Source organism: Stomoxys calcitrans, chromosome 3 (assembly GCF_963082655.1).
Source record: "Stomoxys calcitrans chromosome 3, idStoCalc2.1, whole genome shotgun sequence".
NCBI classification, from domain to species: domain Eukaryota; kingdom Metazoa; phylum Arthropoda; class Insecta; order Diptera; family Muscidae; genus Stomoxys; species Stomoxys calcitrans.
Genome location: NC_081554.1, coordinates 127,491,866 through 127,516,493, shown reverse-complemented (window position 1 = coordinate 127,516,493; position 24,628 = coordinate 127,491,866). Strand labels below are relative to the sequence as shown.

At 36.5% G+C, this 24,628-nt stretch overlaps 2 protein-coding genes across 2 annotated transcripts; both read right to left on the bottom strand.

Annotated features, from left to right (window-relative positions):
* Positions 1-2,254: 2,254 nt before the first annotated feature.
* Positions 2,255-17,953, bottom strand: LOC106083364 (A-kinase anchor protein 13). Its single transcript, XM_013246305.2, has 3 exons — positions 17,383-17,953; positions 16,418-17,308; positions 2,255-6,421 (listed from the first exon to the last, which is right to left on the bottom strand). Exons 2-3 carry the CDS (start codon positions 17,265-17,267, stop codon positions 2,853-2,855), a joined length of 4,419 nt encoding a protein of 1,472 aa, XP_013101759.2. The 5' UTR covers positions 17,268-17,308; positions 17,383-17,953; the 3' UTR covers positions 2,255-2,852.
* A 271-nt stretch (positions 17,954-18,224) lies between these two features.
* On the bottom strand, positions 18,225-24,342 carry LOC131996135 (uncharacterized). Its single transcript, XM_059365586.1, has 5 exons — positions 24,237-24,342; positions 21,264-21,966; positions 19,632-21,207; positions 18,971-19,520; positions 18,225-18,265 (listed from the first exon to the last, which is right to left on the bottom strand). Exons 1-5 carry the CDS (start codon positions 24,340-24,342, stop codon positions 18,225-18,227), a joined length of 2,976 nt encoding a protein of 991 aa, XP_059221569.1.
* Positions 24,343-24,628: the final 286 nt, after the last annotated feature.

Genomic DNA, 24,628 nt, shown 5'->3' with positions numbered 1-24,628 from the left:
GAGAGTTGCCGAAGTCAATAACAGATTGTTTGTTGAGGCGAGATGTATGTTAGCCGACGCAGTTTTGTCGAAGAAATTTGGGCAGAGGCAGTATCTTATTCTATTTCTTTTCTCAGCCGTTCGCCGTTAAAGGGCGCAGAAAACATGATTTGTCACACATACGAGTATTTGTGACAGCTATGTTACGCATTCCGAAAGCGAATCGCAAAAAGTGGGATGCAAAGGCAAGTGAATCCATTTTAGTAGGCTTTAGTGAGCACACGAAAGGCTATCGTTTTTATGATCCCAATAAAAACAAGGTTGAAATGGTTCATTCATTGACGAGAATTTGACTGATACCTCTTCTGCGAAGTTTATGATCAAAACAAAACGTAGTATAGTCAATCTTGACTTGGACGAAAGTCAAGAAATAAAGCATACAAGTCAAAGTGAAGAAAACATTAAATATAAAATGGGAGAACAACAACAAATGGATGTTACTCAAATTGACACAATGGACATCGTAACTAACGCAGAGAAAAACATCCTCAGCAGCCGCACACACAATTACAGTATCAACGAAGGAGTGGAAGAAATCGCAAAAAACCAGTTAGACTGAATGGGTTAGTCACTGACAATGAAGGTACGTCTTCATCGGATGAATATCAAACAGATGATTTGCGAAATTACCAAGAAGGAGATAAAAATGCATCGGCTGATTCTGATGATGATTTTACGGGTTTTTTCAAATTTCACGGCGGCCTCATCGCATACAAATAGTCGTGAATCAGTTTCTCAAAAGTTTAATTAATGCGATGTGGGGCGTATATCTAATGGCAATTATTTTGAAAATAATTTAATAATATGCAAAATTCTGCATCACATTTGTTTCAGTTATACACCGATGATCCGGCGACGCTAGAAGTAGCATTGGCTAGGCCAGATGCAAATCACTGGAAGCTGGCAATGGAAGAGGAATATCAACCCCTTATGAAAAACAATACTTAGCCACTGTCAGAGTTGCCTTCCGGCCGTAAACCAATTAAATGTAAATGGATTTCCGAACCCAACGTGACCTCACAGGCTGCATTAATCGATATAAAGCGCGATTGATCATTAAAGGATACTCGCAGCGAAAGGGATTATGAGGAGACATATTCGCCCGTCATACGTCACAGCAACACTAAATTTGAAAATTGAGCAAATGGATGCCTTCACAGCATTTCTCTAAGGCAACATTTAATAGGAGATCTACATGGAACAGCCCCCACTGTATATAAATCAAAATAAGGCGTCAAAAATATGTCGTCTGAACAAAACATTGTATGGACTTAAGCTGTCGAGTAGAGTGTGGAAGAACTAAATAAGGTGCTGAAGCCAGTGGACTGCGAGTCTAAATATGATCCATGTTTGTTTTACCTCGAAGAGGAAAAGTTTTGATGTGTACAATGTGGTTTAGTGTTTCCCAAACACCCCATTATGGACCAAATTATAGGGAAACCAACATTATCAATTGACTGCAACCGATTCAAATTTAAGCTCAGTGATAAGGAGATTTCCTGTTTTATGCCGAGTCCGAAGGGCTTGTCTCTGAAAAGTGACACCTCTTTGTTGGAGGTTGTACATGGCTGAAATACTCCCAAATGTTGCCAGCATTTGGTGAGATGATAACCCCCGCTGGAAAATGTTCTCGCCGGCAGGATTTGAACCCGGGCGTTTGGACACGATAGGCGGGCATGCTATGTAAATGATAGAAAATCTACTGCTCAAAGTGGAGTCATATCCTTGTGCACAAACCCTCAACAAACAATAGCACTGTCATCGTGTGAAGCTGAATACATTGCCTTCTCGGCAACTGTTCAAGATCCATTGTAGTGGAATGGTATAAATGCAAACTTTTGTTCAAGTCCTGAGCCGATGCAAATACTTTGTGTTAATCAAAGCGCCATATCGATTGCTTCTGCTAGTGGATACCATTCCAATACTAAACACATTGATGTTCGTCACCATTTCGTTCAGGATCAATTGCGAAATGGGAAATAGCCGACATTCTTATAAAACCGCTTTAAAACAACAAATTGGAAGTGTTCAGAGACGCTATGGGACTTAAATAGAATATCCAGATGAAGGAGGAGTATTGGAGTTGCCCTGTAACGTAATCTATATTTCCTATTTACATCCTTATTCGCATTTAATCATAATATACAACTCTTATTGTATTCCTTTATGTAATAACATTTATTAATTCTACTTTTGCTGTAAACGGACTATCTCTGAAAATCTTGAGTGGAAAAAAGGGTCACATTAAACACCTAGATTCCCAATACAGATACGTTGCAAGAAGGTACAAATCGAATTTTGATAAAGTGAATAGTTTATTATTAAAAAGGCTTAGAAAGGTATCCATGGTGGTGGATATCCAAAGTTCGGTTGGCCGAACTTAATTTTTTCTATTATCAAACTGTCAAAGGCGAATAAGTTACAGAATTCCATGAAATGTGAAATTCGCCTTCGACTTCTGTCAATTTTCGCCTTCGACAACGGGAATAAGGGTGAATAATTGCAAATGGAATGTGTAACGTGGATCTGAGGACATATTTTTACGCTGTAGTGATGAAGCAGCAACTTCAGCAAGAAATTAATTTAAATTTTGTCATGGTATATCGAACTTTAAGCAAACCTTACTTTGAATGAATAATGAATATTAGAATGCTAAAAGAGATCACGAAAGGATACCAACTACAACCTAAGAAATATTGAACGCCGTTTTGTCTATTTATGGCATTCACTTATTTAACGTTAAAATATTTTAAATTTATTCGAAAAGTTTTGCATTCAAAACTTTAAATCTCAACTTCTTTAGAAAACCTACGTCAAAAGTAAATCTCCTCTTCCTCGGGTTTTGCTTGCGGTGCAGCAGGGCGTGTTGTGGAATTGGGTGTTAAAGTACTGGCGCCAGGAGAGGAAGATGCAGCCAAAGCATTCAGAGACGAAATCAGTGGAATTTTAGTTTGATTAGGTTGAGTTGAATTTTTGCTAGACGTAGGAGTGTTGCAGTTCGTCGCCGATCCCACAGAATACCTTTGACCGTAGGTGGAGGTGGAAGAGGAATCAGTACGTGTTACGCCAACCAATGTGGGAGATGTGAGAGCGGCGCTATTATTTAGGGAAGGTTGTGGATGCTGTATTATAGCGGGGGAACTACCAGTCCGCGAATGTTGGGGTACTAAATTTGAAACTGTGGAAGATGTATTTGTGGAAGAGGATGGGGTGGCCCGCTTATCCGCCAATTTAAGTGGAAACATTTGTGTTATGCCGATTGAATTTGAATTTGAGTTGTTGTTATTTGTAGTAAAACTATTAGATTTATCAATTTTTGTTATGGATGTGCTATTGTTGCTGCCGCTGGTTGTTGCAGATGTTGATGAGAGCGATGAAAGCTTCATGGGAAGTTTTTGCTTAATAACATTTTGTTGAACCTTGGGGGCATTCGTAGCACTTAAAAGATGAACTGGGGGATTTTTGGATATAGTAGAAGAAGTTCGCCACTTATCTTTACGTCTATCTACAGTGTTTGATGATGTGCTGTGTGGTGTGGTGGTGATGGGAGGAACGGGATCATGTGTTTGAGAGTCATGGGCGTCATGATCTAAGTCATAGGTGTTAATACCAGATGTGGGCAAAAGTGGGCTAGAAATATTCAACGGAGTATTGGGTGAGATTAAAAGACCTTGGCTGGACAACACTTCCATTTTTCGGTACAATTGTTCTCGCTGTTGCTTAATGTCGTCTTGCTGCAAATTTAGCTGCTCTTGCAGCTTATCCATCACAGCTTTTTTCTCGTTCAAATCCTGTTCTTGTTGCTCTTTCTGTCGCACCCAAGCAGTTTTCTCCTCTTGCAATTTATCTTGCAAATTCCTTAGCTCTTCCAGCTGATCATTGTGCGTATACGAAGCACGAGGACTTTCCCGATACAAAGCCAATTGTAACTGCAGCGAATGTATTGTAGTCATTTGCTGTGATATGATGCAGAGTAGAGTATGGAGATTGTGTCTGACTTGTAAAAATGCTAAATTATTATCTTTGGTAGATGCCGATACCAGATCGCATTGAAGTGCGTTTTCGTGTTCAGCATGGGATGAAGGCATTAAAGCATTTATTATCGACGTATTTTTTGTTTCTTTCTTTTCTTCAAGTTCTTGAAGTCGAGGAGTGAGCACCTGCAATGTCCCCATTTTGCCAACATCTCTACATGTGTATATATTCTTTGATCTTTTCTCATCGAATCCTGCAAATGTTTCTGCACGTTTCGGCAAAATGGGGGAGTTGTAAGTGTCACTCTGTTTCTCTCCTACAGAACTAACCGATCTAGAAACGGGCTGGCCTGTGGCGGCCGTATACACATTGGATGCTAGTTGTGTAATGTCTTGTACAGTATTTAAAACCTTCTTCCAAAGTTCGGCTGTGTCGCAGTCGATGCCAATCGATATGTCTTTGTAAGTACCATATGTGGATAAGAATTGCGCTGCGGAAATATTGGAAGAGGAAATAACTGAATTTTGCGCATCTTGTTCTGTGTTAAATGATTTTTGATCTTTTTGCATTAGATTCAATTGCAGTAAAATTTTTTCTTCTAACAAGATGGCTTGTTCTATGTCTTTTTGTCTTATTTTCTCGATAATTTCTCTTTTGTTCACGCCAATTCTAAGCTTTTCTTCGTGAGTCAAATCGTCCGATTCTATTACATCTGTGGAGGGGCAATCCAACACAGCTTGCCTAATGGATTGTATCCAAACATTCTTATCTTTTGGTGTTTGCACTTTTAATTCGTACATCTCTGGAAACAATGGATTAGACGAAATTATATATATACCACGGGATTCAGTGCCTGCTTTTTCTCGTATCAACAACTTCTGCAATGGCACAACGCCAGCCTTGTGCTCAGGGTTAAAAAACATATACTTATTATGAGCCGAGTTCTCATTCAGGAAACATAAGCAGTCTGTTAAAACAACAACAAGAACCAGTTGCATTTTAGAGCGACCCTGCATTAATGTCGCTAGCCCTTCAAACTTTAATCGCCTCTTGGAGTCTACACCAACATCTTGCTTGCGGAATGGTTTGTTTTTGTAGATAGCAAACGATTTATTATCAATTCGATTGTATATCTCTATTTGACGTTCCCTCAGTTCTTTTTCAGCTACACAAGCGTCTACATCGACCAGCAGCTCTTTAACGAGCGCTAGCGCATGCTGCAATTTTTCGCATTCTAGCTTATCCTCTTTAGCACTTTTCAGTAACGGCTCGATTAACAATGGATATTTTGTCAAGCGTTGAGTCACAAAAAGAATGCATTCAGGAATACCCTTTTTTTTAAGCAAAGGATTTGTTAAGCAATGCTTGTACCATTCAGAAAACATAGGATCTCTTCCCGTCATACATGATTTGAATTGCTCCAAAGCTGAACGATGGTTAGCACAAAATTCTCCATAGGCAAGTCGCAGGTGCTGTGCCTTGTCCAAAGAGAAAAACTCAAGTAGAATATCCGATATAGAATCAACAACGAAATGCTCTTTTTGTTTCTGTCTCAGTTTCTTAAGGAAATTACAATGCAACTCGGTCAGCTCTTGTAGTCGTGGAAACATTTTATTACAATTTATCGATGGAAAGTGGCGCTCAATACTTTCAACAAAAACCTTTTGCATTACCAATAACGTTTGACAATGGTGCTTTTCAGTCATTATAAATTCATATATGTGTTCTTGCCGCTTGATTTGTTGATCTTTTAGTGATTTCAATATATCCTTTGGTATTCCGGGGGACCACGAATCATGTTCCTTTTGTTCTATACCCAGCGAAGGATCTGCTTTCAAATCATGTGCCTCTATGGGAGCATCATTCAAGAATTCGGATCTTATCAGTGGAGCGTTGTCGTCATGGAAATTTGTATTTTGGTCGGGACCGTCATAAAAGTCTTGTCCAGCGTCACCTTTCTCACTGCCAGTAATGGATTTCTTACCCATTCCGACAAGAGAACTGCTGCTCTTCTTTCCCTTACATTCCAACTGATGCTCCTTCAGCGTTCCTAAAGTAATACCTGCCCCACAAACATCACAATTGCTCACCTGGCCGCCAATTGATTTCATCTTCGCCTTGTCTTTCTTCTTGCGAAAGAATAGAGAGCCTCGTTTACGTCTCTTCTCTACGTTATCATATACCTCTATCTTTGCGTGTGCCCTTAGTAGACTTTGATTCTCATCTTCGCTATCGGTTAAATGTCTAGCGATGGCCTTTATATCTTCTTTGGCTACAATAGATGAAGTCGATATACTCTTTTGCAATGGTATGCGGCTTATTATCTCGGTTGCTAGGTTTCTTTTGGCGGCTATTCTCTCAAAGTCTCTTGCCAATTCAGCCTCATTTAGGGAATGCGTTGAAATGCCTGCAATATAGAGTTAAACATAACTTCCAATTAAAATTGTTTTTATTGTTGGTATAAATTGATAAATTTAAAAAACAACAACAGCAATACACGCGGCTGATATTAAGAATGCGCCACGATAATGACAATCAGAAAAGTAAACTTGTGAGCACCCTTCATTGTGATATTTCTACAATAATAGAACTTCATAAAAAATATTATCAAAATTGTGAATATAAATCTTAACTAATTTCTGAATAAATTTATTTAACTATCGGGTCTGTACTTTGATACATCTCACTGTCACTTTTCCATTACCTTTTAGTTTCCCGGTGCGAATTTGCACACTAAATTATAAACGTAACATTGCTATTGCTCCGTTGAATTGAAAAAATCTATGTACGATCTACTCAAGGAATAACCCACATGGGAAAGTTATCGTTTCGCCATCACAAAGGTTGTTGAATAATTGAACAGTATATCGCATTACACAATTTTATCGACAGGTACGATTTCTAACCCATTTTTGATCAAACAGTAATAAACTAAGGAGTCAAAAGCAAACTACGAAATTTCGCATGAACATTCCATTAAGGAACAGGGGACATCAATGAGTGCAGTCCCATTAAAGTTTAAGTTCAATAATAAGGGGCCTCCTTTTTTATGCAGAGTCCGAACGGCGTGTCGCATAGCGACACCACTTGATAGAGAAATTTTAAGTTGGCAGGATACCATACAAATGTATGCAGCATTAGTAAGGGGATAATCACCGCTGAAAATTTTTATGGTGTTCACGCCGGGATTTGAAACCATGCGTTTGGCGTCATAGGCGGACATGCTAACCTCTGCGCCACGTTGACCCCCTATAGTGTTTGCTAATATGGGGGAACTTATTTTTATGGGTGAAAAAAATGCTTTGGATAGGTCATGTTGTCAGAATAGATAAAGAAGCTCGAGCAAATAAATCTTTTGAAGGCGACCATAATAGAGCACGCAAAAAGGAAAGATCAAAACTCCGATGGAGTGACCAAGTGGAAGGAGACATCTCGAAACTGGGATTAAGATTGGAGAAGAAGCGCAGATGATCGAGGCGCTTGGAAATCGAGTAAAGTAAAGAATAAACCGTTTATAAAAAGAGCGCATTATAAAGGGTGATTTTTTTGAGGTTAGGATTTTCATGCATTAGTATTTGACAGATCACGTGGGATTTCAGACATGGTGTCAAAGAGAAAGATGCTCAGTATGCTTTGACATTTCATCATGAATAGACTTACTAACGAGCAATGCTTGCAAATCATTGAATTTTATTACCAAAATCAGTGTTCGGTTCGAAATGTGTTCATTCACCGTAACGTTGCGTCCAACAGCATCTTTGAAAAAATACGGTCCAATGATTCCACCAGCGTACAAACCACACCAAACAGTGCATTTTTCGGGATGCATGGGCAGTTCTTGAACGGCTTCTGGTTGCTCTTCACTCCAAATGCGGCAATTTTGCTTATTTACGTAGCCATTCAACCAGAAATGAGCCTCATCGCTGAACGGTGAATGAACACATTTCGAACCGAACACTGATTTTGGTAATAAAACTCAATGATTTGCAAGCGTTGCTCGTTAGTAAGTCTATTCATGATGAAATGTCAAAGCATACTGAGCATCTTTCTCTTTGACACCATGTCTGAAATCCCACGTGATCTGTCAAATACTAATGCATGAAAATCCTAACCTCAAAAAAATCACCCTTTATATGTTTGCTGTGTTTTATTTTTGTCGTATCCAGTGCAAGTCAGATGCTCTGGATAGGCTATCAGTATAAAACTGTATTGGATAGTTATCGATCATACGATAACAGATAATAGCAACCGACATATAGTGACGGAGAAAATTCTCAGCGGTGGTTATCCCCACCTAATGCTGGCGACATTTGTGAGGTACTTTGCCATGTAAAAACTTTCTCCAAAGAGGTGTCGCTCTGAGGCTTGCCGTTAGGACTCAGCTATCAAAATGAGGTCCCTTATCAATTAGAACTTAAATCGGGCAGCACTCATCGATATGTAAGAAGTTCGCCGCTGTTTTTAAATGGAATGTTTAAGGGCAATTTTGCATTTTGATTAATCGTGCTAAAATAAAACGGAGCATTTATATAAAAACCGACGATACGCATAGGTTAGGGTGTCCGCAAATGATGCTAAAATCTTGGAAAAAGAAAGACATTTGGGAAAAAATCGTCAAAATGGCGTAAAATACTCACGTCTGGCAGCTCTATTCGTACTCCTCTCCCTCTCTACCAGAACGTTTAGCCAAAATTTTTTTAATTTTTTTTATTTAATTTACTGATTTTTTAACAAATCCTTTAAAAATTTGTGTGTATTCGGTAATGAATAGAAAGAGTCGCTGGAACCACTCATCTCCAAGATATTTACAATTAAAAATCAATTTAAAAACATTTGGCAAAAGTGTACATAAAGTTCGACCTAACCTTCAACTATTCTCTTACAAACAAGGTAATGTCATATCTTATCTTAAAACTAAAATTCCATAGCTACGAATAACTGCAAAAGCTAAAATTTGAATTGAGGTGACTAAGTAAATTAAAACTAATAAATACTTATATTTATATAGGTTTAGAATTAAAAAAAAAAACATTATAGACAAATACCGTTCACACAGTACAAAGGCCAAAAGAAAATGTATATTTTTACTTATTATTATATATATAAGTATTTATTAGTATATATATATATATACTTATTATTATATATATATTAGTATATATATATATATATATATATATACTTATTATTATATATATATAAGTATTTATTAGTATATATATATATATATATACAAATACCGTTCACACAATACAAAGGCCAAAAGAAAATGTATATGTTTACTTATTATTATATATATAAGTATATATCTTATTAGTATATATATATATATATATATATATATATATATATATATATATATATATATATATATATATACATTTTCTTTTGGCCTTTGTACTGTGTGAACAGTATTTGTCTATAATGTTGTTTTTTTAATTCTAAACCTATACAATTCTTTAAATTTGAGGTTTTCATTGCATTCATTTTTCTGGTCGATCTATACCTTTCTACATAGTTATTCGCAATAGCCTCGAACTCAATTACAATATACTTGTGTGCAAACACAACAGAATTTTATATTATATGCGACAAGGTTGATTTTATCAATAGATAAACAGTTCTTGTAGTTTTGAGACTTAATAACGATGCATTATATTCTCAACATTTGCACATATTTTGTTATACAAAAGCCAGTAAGAATAGGCTATGCCTAATTCTGAACAATTTTGATGGACTTCGCCGGATGTTTTCAGATGGGTTGTTAAACAATCCGTATCACATTTCGAGTAAATATGTTCAAACTGTAATAACTACGGATCACAAATGACAACATTGCAAATTACCCAAAATTTGAGGAACATATATATGGGAGCTATATCTAATTCTAAACCGATTTCGAAAAAATGTCTCAGATAATGTGGTACTCGTCGAGAAAAGCGTTGTGCAAAAATTTGGCAAGATTGGTCAAAAATGAGATTGCAATGGCTCTAGAAGCGAAAATCGGGTGATATACATATATGACATGAAATTCACCGGTAATTCCGAAAGTCAAGAGAAAATCCTTCCTAACAAATTTCAAGAGAAACGGTTAACAAATGACCATTTCATTGCATTATTACTCCAAATCGGACTAACATATATATGGGAGCTATATCCAAATCTGAACCGATTTTTTTCCAATTTCAATAGACGACTCTCTAGGCCAAAAACATGCCGATACCAAATTTGAAGACGATCGGGTGAAAATTGCGACCTGTAGTTTGTACACAAATTAACATGGACAGAAAGTGATTCTGAGTAGAACGGTATACTTGTCAATGGGTCTCTCTATCTTCCTTTTGGATGTTACAAAATATATGTCACTAAGTAAAAAAAAAACAACGTTATTGTTTGGAATCACGTCGACTTTCAGTTCACATATTTAATTATTTCAAAGTTTTTCAAACATATAATTACGAATTAGATGTGTGGTATGCAGTGATACGGTATATAAAATGTAAAATGTTCAAACAAGAACAGACCTGAAAAACCTGGGTTCAAAAACAGCTGTAGTTATCCCCTCTCTAAATCTGGCGACATTTGTTAGATATACGGCCAAGTAATTTTCTCTAAGTATTGTCCCTATTCGGCACTCCATTGGGATTTTGCATAAAAAAGCCAAAAAATTTAATCGAACTTTGTTCTTTGGTATAAAAAAAGAGTCCCCTGTTCATTAACGGAATGTTGATGGTAAAATTATTATTATTTCTGACAAGGAATATCGAATGATATAGAGGGTGGGGACGCCAAGCATGAAGGAGCCGGAAACTCTTAGTATCAAAATTAGCCTAAAATTAATTGACTTACTAAAAGGCTAATCCCCGCGGGAATGTTTTGGCCATTGGCCATTTAAATGTGCCAAAATCTCGAATTTTCCTATCGAGCATAACAGGTTCTTCGTGATGACGAAGAATACCACACAAAATCAGAACTCCGTAGCCGTATGCTATGTTATTTTCTCATGCAGCCAGGCAGTCTTTAAATCTCTGAAGAACAAATTTTTGAATGCAAAAGCCGCACTTGACGGCCGGAGTTCTCTCAACGAGTTGGCTGAAAAGTCTAAAATTCAGCTCTTATGGGTGCCAGACCACAAAGATATCTCAGGGAATTGTACAGACGACTAGACTAGTAAGCAGGTATCCGGAGCGAGTAACTTTTTTCCACTCCGCTCCGGCAATCTTTTTCGTTCCGCTCCCACTCCATTACTTTTAAATGGACTATTTATTTTTAAATTTTCCTCTTATACACACTGTGCCCTATGAAGTGATATATTAATTTTGTCATTACGTTTAAAGCACCAAGCAACATTCAACTCAAACATGCATTCTTGATAGCCGTCTATATCGAGCTTTAGCCTTATTAAGCTCCCATATAAACCGATTCCATGAACTGGTTTATTCGATTTGGCTGAAATTTTGCAAACCGGTTTCTTTTTTATCTCCCCCAATCGGTCCATAACTGTTTTTTAGGCCCATATATACCGGTCTCCCGTTTGTACTTCTTGAGCCCCTAGGGGCGCAATTCTTATGCGATTTGGGTGAAAGTTTGCATAATTTCTCCTACGACCTCCAACTCCCGTATAATCTAATCTCCCGATTTTACTTCCTAAGCGTCTAGAGGGCGCAATTATTATTTGATTTAAACGAAATTTTGCATAATAATTTATCCTATAACCTCCAATATGGTAACCTCCAAGTATGGTCTGACTCCGTGTCTATTGCTGCTATATGAACAGACTTAACTTCTTAAGCATATAACGGAAACAATTCCTAACTAAATTTCTAGAACGAATTAAGTTCGGCCGTGCCATATTTTGGATACCCACAGCTAAGGGTATCGTATAGTCGTCGTAAAATTCTGAGATGATTTAACTTGTAGGATCGGAAATTGGTATTTCGATGTATTGTCAACGGAATGACTAAGTGAATATACTTCCTTTTCTATAGTGTGGATATAAAAATGCATGGAGTTTGTTGCTTGATCCTTTTTATTTTTTGCCAATCAAAAGAACTTGACAAATGCGATTAATGGTGGATGATATACAAGATTCGGCCCTACTGCACTTAGCTCGTTTTCACTTCTTTTTCCTTTAAGACGAAACTTTTTAAAGTTGGTACAAATCTGTTCTCTAATATCCCAGCCCCAATATTGCCAGGCCAGTGCCGGGAAGTGTATCATTTTTCCAATTGAATTGCAACGGTCTCCGAGGCAAGATCAACGAGATTGTGGATTTTATGATTCGGAAGAACATATTAGTTGCAGCGATCCAGAAGACAAAGCTGACCAACACCTGCAGGTTGCACAGTTGTCACGGATACAATGTGCTTAGTAAGGATCGCTTAAGAAATGGAGGTGGGGGATTGGCCTTCGTGATACACTATTCCGTGCAGTATAGACCAATCTCACCTGCGCCTGGCGCTAGTGACCCCTACGTGGAGTGAATAGGGATAGAAGTCAGGTACGATACTGCCGAGATAGAGCTGTACAACGTATACATACCGCAGTTTGGTGGCTGTGCCCCAACTAACGGTCAGGCTTACAAACCCGACATAAGTGGGCGACTATCTGGCGGAGACTTTAATGCGCATCACATTTCATGACATTCTCCCCTAGGTAACGACCAGTGGGGCATAGCTTTGGCAGAGCAGATCCAAAGCTACACGTTCTGCACGGTGAATGAGGATGCACCCACTAGGATTACGAGGAGGTGTAGCAGCTCGCCAGACATTTCCCCTGATCACCTGAGTGTTGTATCCAGGCAAGCGGTCATTTCTTTGGGATCAGACCACCTCCCCATAATTCTCACCATCGACGGAACACCCGACTTCAAAACCTCTGAGCACCGGACGTTTATCAATCGGAAGAAGGCCGGCTTCAGAGAGTACACCAATCGCCGTTTCAGTGAACTGACATCTCCTCGAATGTGCTAGTTATTCCTTCTGTACCAGCTGCTAAAGTTACACATAATAATGGTTCCAATTCATTCTATAATACATCACAACTCTCCACATTTGCCCTTGAATGTGGAGAATTAGGTCTAATGGCTCATCGTCGCCCTGGTCGACGAAGCACTGTACCTCAGTCAGCTGTGATGGGGACGCTACGTTTTGGAACACCTGCTGCAAATTGAGTTTAACATTATATCTTGTTTAAATTAAGTCAGCAAACTATGATAGTAATTAATTTTTTGTCAACTATGTTTTATATTTTTTCTTATTATCCTTTTAACTTCTTATGATGGTTTCAGCTAATTTTATTGGCGATAATGTCAGTTATAATTCATACATACAGCAATTTTGCTCGTAACAGCATTTAAACATTGGTTTCTTTAATTCTCAGTCCTTAAAACCTGGACACTACTCAACTAAATTTGATGAGATAAATAACTTATTAAGCACTGTACCTCAGTTAGCTGTGATGGGGACGCTACGATTTGGAACGCCTGCTGCAAATTGATTTTAACATTATAGCAAGAATGTTATCTTCTAGTTTAAATTAAGTCAGTAAACTATGATAGTAATTAATTTTTTGTCAACTATGTTTCATATTTTTTCTTATTATTCTTTTCACTTCTTATGATGGTTTCAGCTAATTTTATTGGCGATATTGTCAGGGATAATTCTTACATACAGCAATTTTGCTCGTAACAGCATTTAAACATTGGTTTCTTTAATTCTCAGTCCTTAAAACCTGGACACTACTCAACCAAATTTGATGAGATAAATAACTTATTAAGCAGTGGTCAATATTTATTAAAGGTATTTCTGAACTTGGCTTAAGCCTTATGTTCCTACTAAGTCTGTAAATATATCTGGATACAAATTTTTTCGGAATGACCGATCCGGTATGCGCGGTGGTGGTGTTGGAATTTATGTCTAGAAAAATCTGAATGCCAAGATTTTATCGGCTGTTTCTGACCCCAGTTCCTGTGAAGCCTTATTGGTTAATATCACTTCTGGGCAGTTTTCTTCTATTGTCATTGGAATTATATACTTACCTAAGGGCAACATTGATTCTCTTGATGCAGCCATTGGCGATATTATTACAAAATTTTAAAAAATTGTTTTAATTGGTGATTTCAACTGTGATATTTTGAACCCCAGAAAATACTCAGTTCTCAAGCAGATTTTAATTCGATGCAATTTATCTGTTCTACACAACAACATTCCCACACACTATGACCTTTCATGGAAGTCATTTTCTTTAATTGACTATTCCCTAGTTAGTGATCCCGCTGCTTTTATTAGTAGTAACCAATTCAACTTTCCTGCACAAAAAACTAACCATGCCTTTATGTTGGTGAAATATCTATTACCCACTCATGATGTATTGTTTGAAATTTAAGGATTATGTAATGACTTGTGTAATGAAGACTTTGGACCAATTTACCAACCAATCACATTGTATATAGGTTGTTTCTTGAATAGGTTCCTGAAAATATAATTCGACTGCTAGGAAAACGGCAAGGCGAATTAAACGGTCTTACAGTTCTCTTTTTTTTAATGGAGCTAATGGTTCTAGAGATTTACGGTCCATAATTCGATCTACTGGATGCCTTGATAACGAAAGCTGTGATAACAACTGTGATTTAGATATTAATTATATAAATGATTACTATACTTCGTGTTCTTTTAATTATGTAGCTAATCTTGGTGATGATTATACTGATAGTCGTGAAAATAGTCTTTACTTTCGTCGCATTGATCTCTTCGATCTTCATAGTGCTATTTTTAAAATAAAGTCTAATGCCTTAGGTACAGATAATATTCCAATCCGTTTCATTAAATAATGTTTCCTTACATTCACTCCACCTTCTTAATACCATAATAATGACATGTCAACTTTTCAGATTATCGGCGTATTTCCATTCTTCCTGCACTGTCTAAGATCTTTGACATTCTTATTAAAGACCAATTAATTGATCACCTTAATCGTTTTTTAGTTGCCCCCCCTGCCAATCTGGGTTCTGAAAATTTCATAGCACTACGTCACTTATGATTAAACTTACGGATGATATAAGACGTGGAATAGTTATCGGAATCCTGCTGTTCTTGCTGTACTTGATTTAAGCAAGGCGTTTGATTCTGTTGATCATAATCTTCTTTGCAATAAATTCAAACATGAATTTAATGTTTCGCGTTCATCATGTAAGCTTATATCATCTTTTCTTCTGATCGTAGACAGTTTATTTTATGCCGTGGCCATAGCTCAAATATCAACTCAATTCAAGCAGGTGTGCTCTAAAGATCTTTTTTGGGACCCGTGTTATTTATGTTGTACGTAAATGATGTGTATCGTTGTTTACAAAATGTTGACTTGGCTATATATGCCGATGACTTTCAATTATTTAGCACTAGTGCAAATAGTTCTAATAGTTCTTTGTTGCAATAGGGTTACTATTAACATTAGCAAAACTAAATGTATTGTTTTTAATTGATCTTGAAATGACCATGCAGAAAACATATTTGTCCAGAATAATGTAGTCAGTTCATCTTCTTCTTTAATCTCGGCATCGAACTTGATAGTGATCTTTCGTTTACATCTCATATCTCATCTCATATTTGTGCGAAACTGAATTTAATTCCTAAAAAACTTTTCAGTCTTAATGTTATACTACCAACTCAAAGTAAATATATGTTAGCACAATCCTTGCTCATGCACAATATTTTATATAGTGCCGAAGTTTACATGGGATCAAATTGTTCTAATATCAGCAGACTGTAATCCTGTTTTCACAGCATTCTCCGGTTTGTTAATGGAAAAAGCTGTAGACGTGACTAACTTCATTTTACCAAAGAATTTATCGCTTTTACCTTTGAACAGTTTTTGGACACTAGATGCCTCTGTTTCTTTTTTAACGTTATTAAACGACGCCAACGCTCCTATCTTTTATCGCACTTTCATTTTTTAAATACTACTAGAAACTCTGAACTTCTTGTGGGGCATTCTTCTGATTGATAAACGCCCGGTGCTCAGAGGTTATGATATCTCAGGAAATGTTTAACCTCTACCCTCTATTTGTTGTAGGCAGCCCTTGCCGATGAAGGAATCCATCGGATCAATTCGGTACGTACAACCGGCTGCCATGGGATCCTCTACTTAACCAGCGGATGTGAATACTCACAAGTTATTATGCTTTTCAACACGATGTGAACGACGATAGGAACTAGCAGACATCTTAACTATTCTGTTCCAGTGGTTTCACAAAGGACAAATAGCATTAGTTTTATTGCAAGTTGCTACTAATAAATAACCTTACCCTAATCTAGGATTTATGCCGAAACCACCTTTTTGATATCACCCTTCTGATTTGTATTATTGAAATATATATTTATAAATTAGTAATGGTACTTGTACTTACCCCCAGTACTATTTCTAGCAGATCTTCTTCTCTGTTCTGTTACTCGTATAGTTTCTTGTTCTTCGCTATCCAAACTAGATAAACTAACACTTTTGTTAGTGCAATCACCACCCGCTGTTAAGTCGTCAATGCCCGTCCATGACTTGCGCCTATCTGCATTTAATAGGTATTGTTGTTGCTGTTGTGGAGACCATATGACAAAATGCGAAGACAAATGACCAAACGGACCTGAAACTGATGCACCTGACACGCCGTTATTCGTTGCCGATAAATCTGGTAAAGAGGCACTCAAAATGGTAGCATTAACTAGCCCATAATTTGAGAGGTTGTCATTCATATGCGAAGAAGAGGAATTCTTCATCTGAACCACGCTTTCTCGTATGTTTTGTAATTGACTCAGAGTGTCTTCGAAAATGTTATTGTATTTCGAGACATTGGCAGGACTATGAGGTGTTACGTTTATAGTCGGAATCATGTTATTGTCGTTTTGTCGCAAAGTGGATAGGAGAGAAGTTGTATTGACGTTGTTGTTATTATAATTTGTTGCAGCTATTGATCTTTGTGTTGTTGCACCGAATTGATTTGAAGTGCTTATTACAGGTATGCAATAGTTTTCACTTTCTTCGACGTTATTTATATTTGTTTCCGAAAGTTGTTTTACAGAGCCGTTTTCATCGATCAAAATTGGCGTAGAGCTATCAGCAACAGATGACAGTGTAGGGATATTATTTTTATAGTCATTCAGTGTTTCAGTGTTGGGAAAACAGTTGGAGTTCAAAAAATCTGTAACTTCATCGTTATCGCTATCGTCGGCAGTTGCATTCATAAGATGTTTATCATTGTTGTCCATATTAAGTTTTCTGCTGTGTTCTTCTTCAACGCCTGTGCTTCCTGTTAAAATGCATACCCATACTTTTGACATTAACAATGGAAAATCAATAATTTGCATTATATTAAAAACTTACCCCTCTGTAAGAAAAGTAAAATTATTTTTTTCCGTCCGTTTACTTCTTTTAATGATTGTTAAAATTGGCAATTCAATTGTTGCTTCCAACCCAAACCAACACTAACACCACTACACAACAAACAATGGCCAATGTGTATGATATATGGAGCTACACCAATCACCCACAACTTTCCATAAGTGAATGTAGTGTATAATAAAACCCAAAATCAAAAAAGAATTTAAAGAAAACCCTAAAATTTTTTCCACGTAGTTGTATCGCCAAAAGAAACACTGGAAATTCGTTTATATATATTTTTCAGTTTAGGGAAATTTCTGTATACATTGTGATGCTCTTCTTTCTCCACTGTAGATAAAGCAATCAAACAAAATTAATTAACATACGAATACCCAAGTTTGTGCATATTATTTATGTGTGGTTCGTTTCGCTCAGTTCGAAGTATGACTCGTCCCAGTTTTGAAACTTTATAGTATTATTGCTAATTTCTTATCCAGATTAATTCCGAGATCTAACAACAAAATTCCTTCCTCTTAGTGCTTGTTTTGTTTTCTTTTGTTCGCATGTCTTTCTTATATTCAATTATTGACAGTTGACGAAAATAATCGCAAAAGAAATGGTGGCTTTAGACGAAATAACTCAAGTGACTATGTCCCCTAAATTTTGATATGTACCTCGTATTTGTTCAGACAAGACGTTTGTTCGCGTACTTTTCCAGTACAAATTTGCAGGAGAGTGAAGGCGCTATTAAACAGCATGTAGATGTCTTATGACATGTCACTTTTTGTATTCACATGTGATTGAAAATGTTTGTCAAAATTGTCAATTTACATACGATTATTTATTTATTTATTATTATAGTCAATGGAATTCATATCCTTACAGACTAAGATTAAATTCAAAAAATATAAATATATTTACAAAAACTATGTTAGGGGAAAAGCGCAATATAAACTTGACCTAAATACTTCTTTAGATGTGCTAAAATCAATACTTGGCTTCGATTCTTTTTGAAAATTTAAATTAATTCGATTTAAATTTAAAAATGAGCGTGTTAGTGGTCCATTGCGGGCATAATTGCAACGATGAAATTTAATACTAAATAAATCAGTAAATCGTAAACTCCTTACTGGAACAGAAAACGGAACTAAAGCCAACAAATCGGGAGAATCGACACGATTATTAATCAAATCAAAAATAAATAAAGCAGACTGAAATTTTCTACGGCAATCCAAACTCTGTAGTCCCAGTAACAAACATCGCGACCGATATGGTGGATGCTCCAAAGGAAACAAAGGCCTAAGGGCAAATTTAGAAAAAAGTTTTTGAATTCGTTCAATACGACCGATATGCGAAATACAATAAGGATCCCAAATGATGGCGGCATACTCCAACTTTGATCTAACAAAAGTTGTATATAATATCTTGAAAGTGTTAGGATCAGAAAAATCAAAGCAATTTCTCTTAATAAAAGCAAGGACCTTATAAGCATCAGGTATTATATAGTCAATATGTGGAACAAAGGACAAGGAGAAATCAAAAATCACACCCAGGTCGCGAACTGAAGTTGATTTTTTAAGTACACAATTACCAATTTTAAATGAAGTTTGGATTGGATGACGCAATCTGTAAAAAGAGACGTGAGCACATTTCGATAAATTTATAAGAAGCTTGTTGCTAATACACCAACTCAGCAGATTGTCCAAGTCATTCTGTAAATCGAAGACATCAGACATAGACTCAATTTTATGAAATATTTTTAAATCATCAGCATAGAGCAGAAATCTAGATGTTGAAAAGCATGAGGAAATGCCATTTATGAATAAAATAAAAAGAAGTGGCCCCAAGATACTACCCTGAGGCACACCGGAAGTTTGAATATAAGGTGAAGATACAAAACTCTCCACCTTTACTGTACACACTCTGTTGTGAAGATATGAAGCGATCCAAGAAAGAAAATTGGAATGAAACCCTAATTCTTGTAATTTATCGAGCAATATAGAATGTGATACTTTATCGAAAGCTTTTGATAAATCTGTGTAAATGGCTTCAACTTGACAGCCACGTTCAAAGGCAGATAGGCAATATTCTGTAAAGAGAACCAAATTAGTTGAAGTTGATCTTCCTGAAAAAAATCCATGCTGATGGGGAGAAATAAATGATTTGCAAATAAAAAACAATTTTTTGTGAATAACATGCTCAAACACTTTTGAAACACACGACAATTTAGCAATTGGCCTGTAACAAGTTACATCGTCTTTTCTGCCACCTTTAAAAACTGGGGTAATTGATGCTACTTTCCATCTATTAATAAATATACCCTCCTTAATAGAGAGATTGAAAATGAAAGTTAAAATTGGAGCTACACAAATAGAACACTTTTTTAGAAAATAAGCACAAAGGCCATCGGCGTCATGTTTAAAACTATTCTTAATATTAAAAATAGCGTCCAACACATCTTCATCCGAAACAGAAATATTTGCCAAATTAATAGCAGATACAGAATCAAGGACTGCCGCGCTACTTGTTACGGGAGAATCAAAATTAGATTTGAAAAAAGAAGCAAACATATTAACCACGTCCACACCAGATTTTGATGTACAGCCATTATATGTGAGAGTAGATGGGATATCAGATGTTTTCCTTTTAGAGTTAACATAAGACCAAAAGCTTTTAGGATTGGCTTTAATTTCATTCTCTTTATCCAGAATGTATTGCTTATAGAGGAATTTATTTAAAAAATTAAATTCACGTTGATAATGCTTGCATTGGACCAAATCTTCTGGATCACCATGCGCCAAAAAGCGCTTATGAAATTTATTTCGTAAATTTTTAAGTTTCTTAAGACCTGTCGTATACCAAGGCAGTTTATGTGGCTTATTTTTCTTAAACGGAACATTAGATTTAAGTATATCAGAGACTTTTTCTATAAAAAAATCATAACAAACTGATGATGTTTTATCATTAAATATTTTTATCCAATCAATGGAGCCAAGAATTGAATTCAACATATTAAAATCACAAACGTTATAATTTAGAGCCAGATTTTGAGACGGTGATGATTTTAGAAAGTTAAAATAACCTACTTCAACAACAATAGGCATATGATGTAGATTAGATGGGGAAATTGGAGCCAAACATTCATAAACATTAAATTTAAAATCATTTGGAACAAAAATAAGATCAAGAAATCGGTGAAGTTGATTAGAAAAATGATTAATTTGAACAAGATTTAAACTTAATAAAGTATCAATACAATTGACCTCGTAATCCTTGTTTACATTAGTGGGCGTTAAAAAATGATTGTCGTCAAATTTTGACCAACAAATGTTAGGTAAATTAAAATCACCCATAACACAAATATTAGCTTTCGACCCCATGCTTACTTCAATAGCAAAAATATTATCAATATGCTTCGAATAAATAGATGCACTACTACCTGGGGGTATGTAAGACAAACATAATACAACGCTAAGATTTAAACCATTTATGCATACAGCAATTTGGTCTAATAATCCGCTGTCATCATCCAAACCACATAAGTTTGACTTGTATTGAGATTTAACGGCCAAGAGCACACCACCTCCTCTAGAATATCCAGTCCTTGAAACATTTCTATCTTTACGGTAAACAGCAAATAAATTTAGATCGAAGAACTCAGCATCACAAAAGTCATCGTTCAACCAGGTTTCAACAAGAGCAATAACATCATAGTTCAATTGATTGGAGAAATCAAAAACATCCTTGGATTTCGTACGCATACCAGACAGATTATGGTAGTAAATTTTTAAACCATGCACCTCATTAATCAATGGGGAAGCGATTCCACTGCCATTTTTTGAAAATTTATAAATGGACGAATTCTAATATCAGTAGGCCATAACTTTGGGTTGATGACGTCATCGTAATGATTAGATGTAACACCAAGCTTAAAGTTGACGCGTTTTAAACTATTGATGTCAACATCTTTTTTCACAAGCACATAGCACTCCATATTAGACTTTGCAATGTTAGCATTCTTTTGAATAAAGTCAGTGATATGCTCGCTCGTAACTGATGGCTTAAAAGATGAAATATGCACCCATTTCTTAGAAATAACAACATCCAATTCATTTGTTGTATTATTTTCACCATAAATGACCTTATCCTTTCTTTTTCTACGCCTCTGGACACGCACCCAATTAGAATTAGGTAGGACGTTGGCTTCAAACACAGCATCATCATTATCAACAGCATTAGCATCTACTGTGTTAAGCGATGATACAGATGACGCGTATGGCACAACATGTTGGCTGTTGTTTACGTTCAACGAATGTTCGACAGCAGCAGCGACAGGGGCATTTGTACTTTGAACCTTACCAACAACATCACGGCTCCTCACTGCTGCAGTATTAAGATTGGAGTTATGTTGATGCCGTTGTTTTTTTTCAGTTTGCTTGTTGTTCTCTATTATTTGCTTCAATTCGTGCACTTCTGCTCTCAGTGAAGAGTCGATTAAGAGCTTGAGTTCTCTTACTTCAGTTTTTAAAGATGAAATGCCAGCAATTAGATTAGAAGTGAGACGCAAACAATCATTGCAGTTGAAAACTAAGTTCGCGTTTTTAATAAAAAGTTCGGCAATATTTGCATCAATGTCCGCACAGAAAAAATGATATTTAGCTCTACAAACGTGGCAGGCTATCGATTTGGCACTTAAAGCCTTAAAGCACTTGGCGCAAAGTGTATTAGGAGGGAGATCCATTAAAACACGACTGAACTATTTAACTGTCAGTGAACAACTGACTAATTTTTGCTATCACACCTGTGTTATTTTCGTATAATCTAAAAATCTAAAAATTTGAGAAAAAGCTGATTTATAAGTAATAATTTTTTAAATTGTGAGAAAGCTGGTTAATTCATAAATTTGTGAAAACAGTTTAATTTAGGGTTGCTTTCATTTGACTGACAACAAAAACAGCTGATTTCTTTATGTTTTTGTCAGAAGGAAAAGAGCACGCTCTAATCGAAAAAATTGAATGTGTTATTTTGGAAAATGGTTTTCATATGTTAGTTTCGTTTGTATCACACGACCTGTACAACTCCACATGTGCTAAATTCGGCATGCAATTAGACAACTACATGCCGTGTAATAGATCCTTATCCTTTATACCCCCTTTGTACTGCTCATTAAATCCAGATTTAAGATTCTCGTCAGCTGATTTTATAAAGGGGAAACAGATGATTAAATTCGGATCAAAAGGGCAGTGTAAACGGGGTTTTAGTCTCTTCTGCTATTTATTTGAATTAAACAGCTTGGCATGTCGAATGCAGCATTTTTGTCAATTCATTTTTGTATTCCTTCATAAATAGAAAATTGTTTTCAAATTATTACGAAATTACGCTCAATTGTGTTGACAAATTTTGTAATATATACATATAAAAGTTTTCTTTATCTTTTGACACCATTTATAGCAAGTTTAAAGGCATATTTGTAAAGATAAACTTTGTAATTTAGAAATAAAAATAACTTCTATCAATTATGACACAAGAATACATATTTAAATAATAATGACAATAATTTAATAAAAATATTGTTTCATCTTTTTTCTTCTTTTTCTTGCTTATTTCAATTCTTCTTTATAATTGGGACATCTATAAGGCTGAGCTTGGAATATACAAGGGCGAACTGAGAAAGGCTAAGAACAAATTCTGGGTAGAAGCTTCGTGGAGGATACATTTGAGGCTTCTCAGCTAAGGAAGATTCTGTCCTCGAGACCTATTACGGTGGGTGTATTCAGAAGTCATAGAATGTATGGGTAATGTCAAGTGAGGAAACACTAGAACTACTCGTTGATACACATTTCCCGTGAAATTCTCCAACGAAATACGTGGCGCCAGAAGAGGTTGTCACTGGTATGCAATCGTTGGAGCCTATTAGGGAAATTATGTCTGAGCCGAAAATCCTTTGGGCGATAACAAGTTTCAACTCCTTTAAGTCGCCAGGCACTGATGATGTATCACCGGTTGAATTACAAGTTGTTGTAATATGGCTTAGGGAGATATATTCTGCTTGCATCAGAATGTCGTATATAACTGTGGGATGGAGGGACACGAAGGTCATTTTCATTCCGAAAGCAGCAAAACTCTACCACACGAAGGCGAAAGATTTTGGTCCTATTAGTCTCTCAGGATTCACTGAATAAGGTTAGGCCAAGCGATCAGCCGATATACTTTTTTTTTAATATTTGGCAGTACTTGGCATTGAGGATGTCAACTTGTTCTCTTTTTACATTCATTCTTTGTTTACGTTTTCTCCTATATGATGACATTTTCAATCGTCAGATTTGACATCCTTAATGATGTTTATGGGGCCTATCCACTTTGTGTTTTGCATGTGACCTAACCTTCTATTAGTGAATCCTGTTAGTCTCTCATCCTTTATGATGAAGCCTCTTGAGAGGTTGTTAGATACATATCTTAGAGCAAAGATCCATGGAGATGGCCTGTCGCAGCAGCAGCATGCATATAGTAAAGGCAAAATCCCCTGAAACAGCCCTTCATGGCCTACAGAAAATGCAAAATACTTGTGTGTTTTGCTAGATAGGAAATTGAACTTCAAATCCAAAATTTTGGAAATACAAGAAAGACAACTCTTGCCCTATACACCTGCAAGAGGGCCATTGGCAAAAATTGGGGGGTTTAGACTGCGTGTCATGCATTGGGTATAAACTGCAGTTGTCAGACCTATAATGCTATATGGTATTGTGGTCTGGTGGACGGCGCTTCAAAAGTCCACCTACTGCTCAATACTTAACCGGATCCAAAGGATGGCTTGTTTGTGCATCGCAGCCGCATGAATGAAACCATGACATAATTACCAGGTAGTGTACCGTAAACAGCTGAGCACAATTTATTCTCGCGAAGTGCACTATCTGTCAAAGAGTTTTGGTTGCGTGTGTGTATCACCGGTCGAACTAGGACCATACTCAAAATCAGAGTTGCACTAATCACTGCAGTAAAGTACGTGTGTTCCAATCCCAAATTTTACCCAAATGGAATTAAATTCCGGATCTTGTGAGCCCAAGTGCTGCTGCCTATGGAAGATTATATCATTACGTACATATAGCACAAGGCCTCTGTGGGGGATAAAAAGAGATAGTGTGATACCATGGAATGTGAAAATCCTGTGGATCAGAATTCTCACCCATTTGGGTTTCACATAAAGCGAGGACATCAGGTCGATGATAACGAACGTATCCCTCGTATGTTG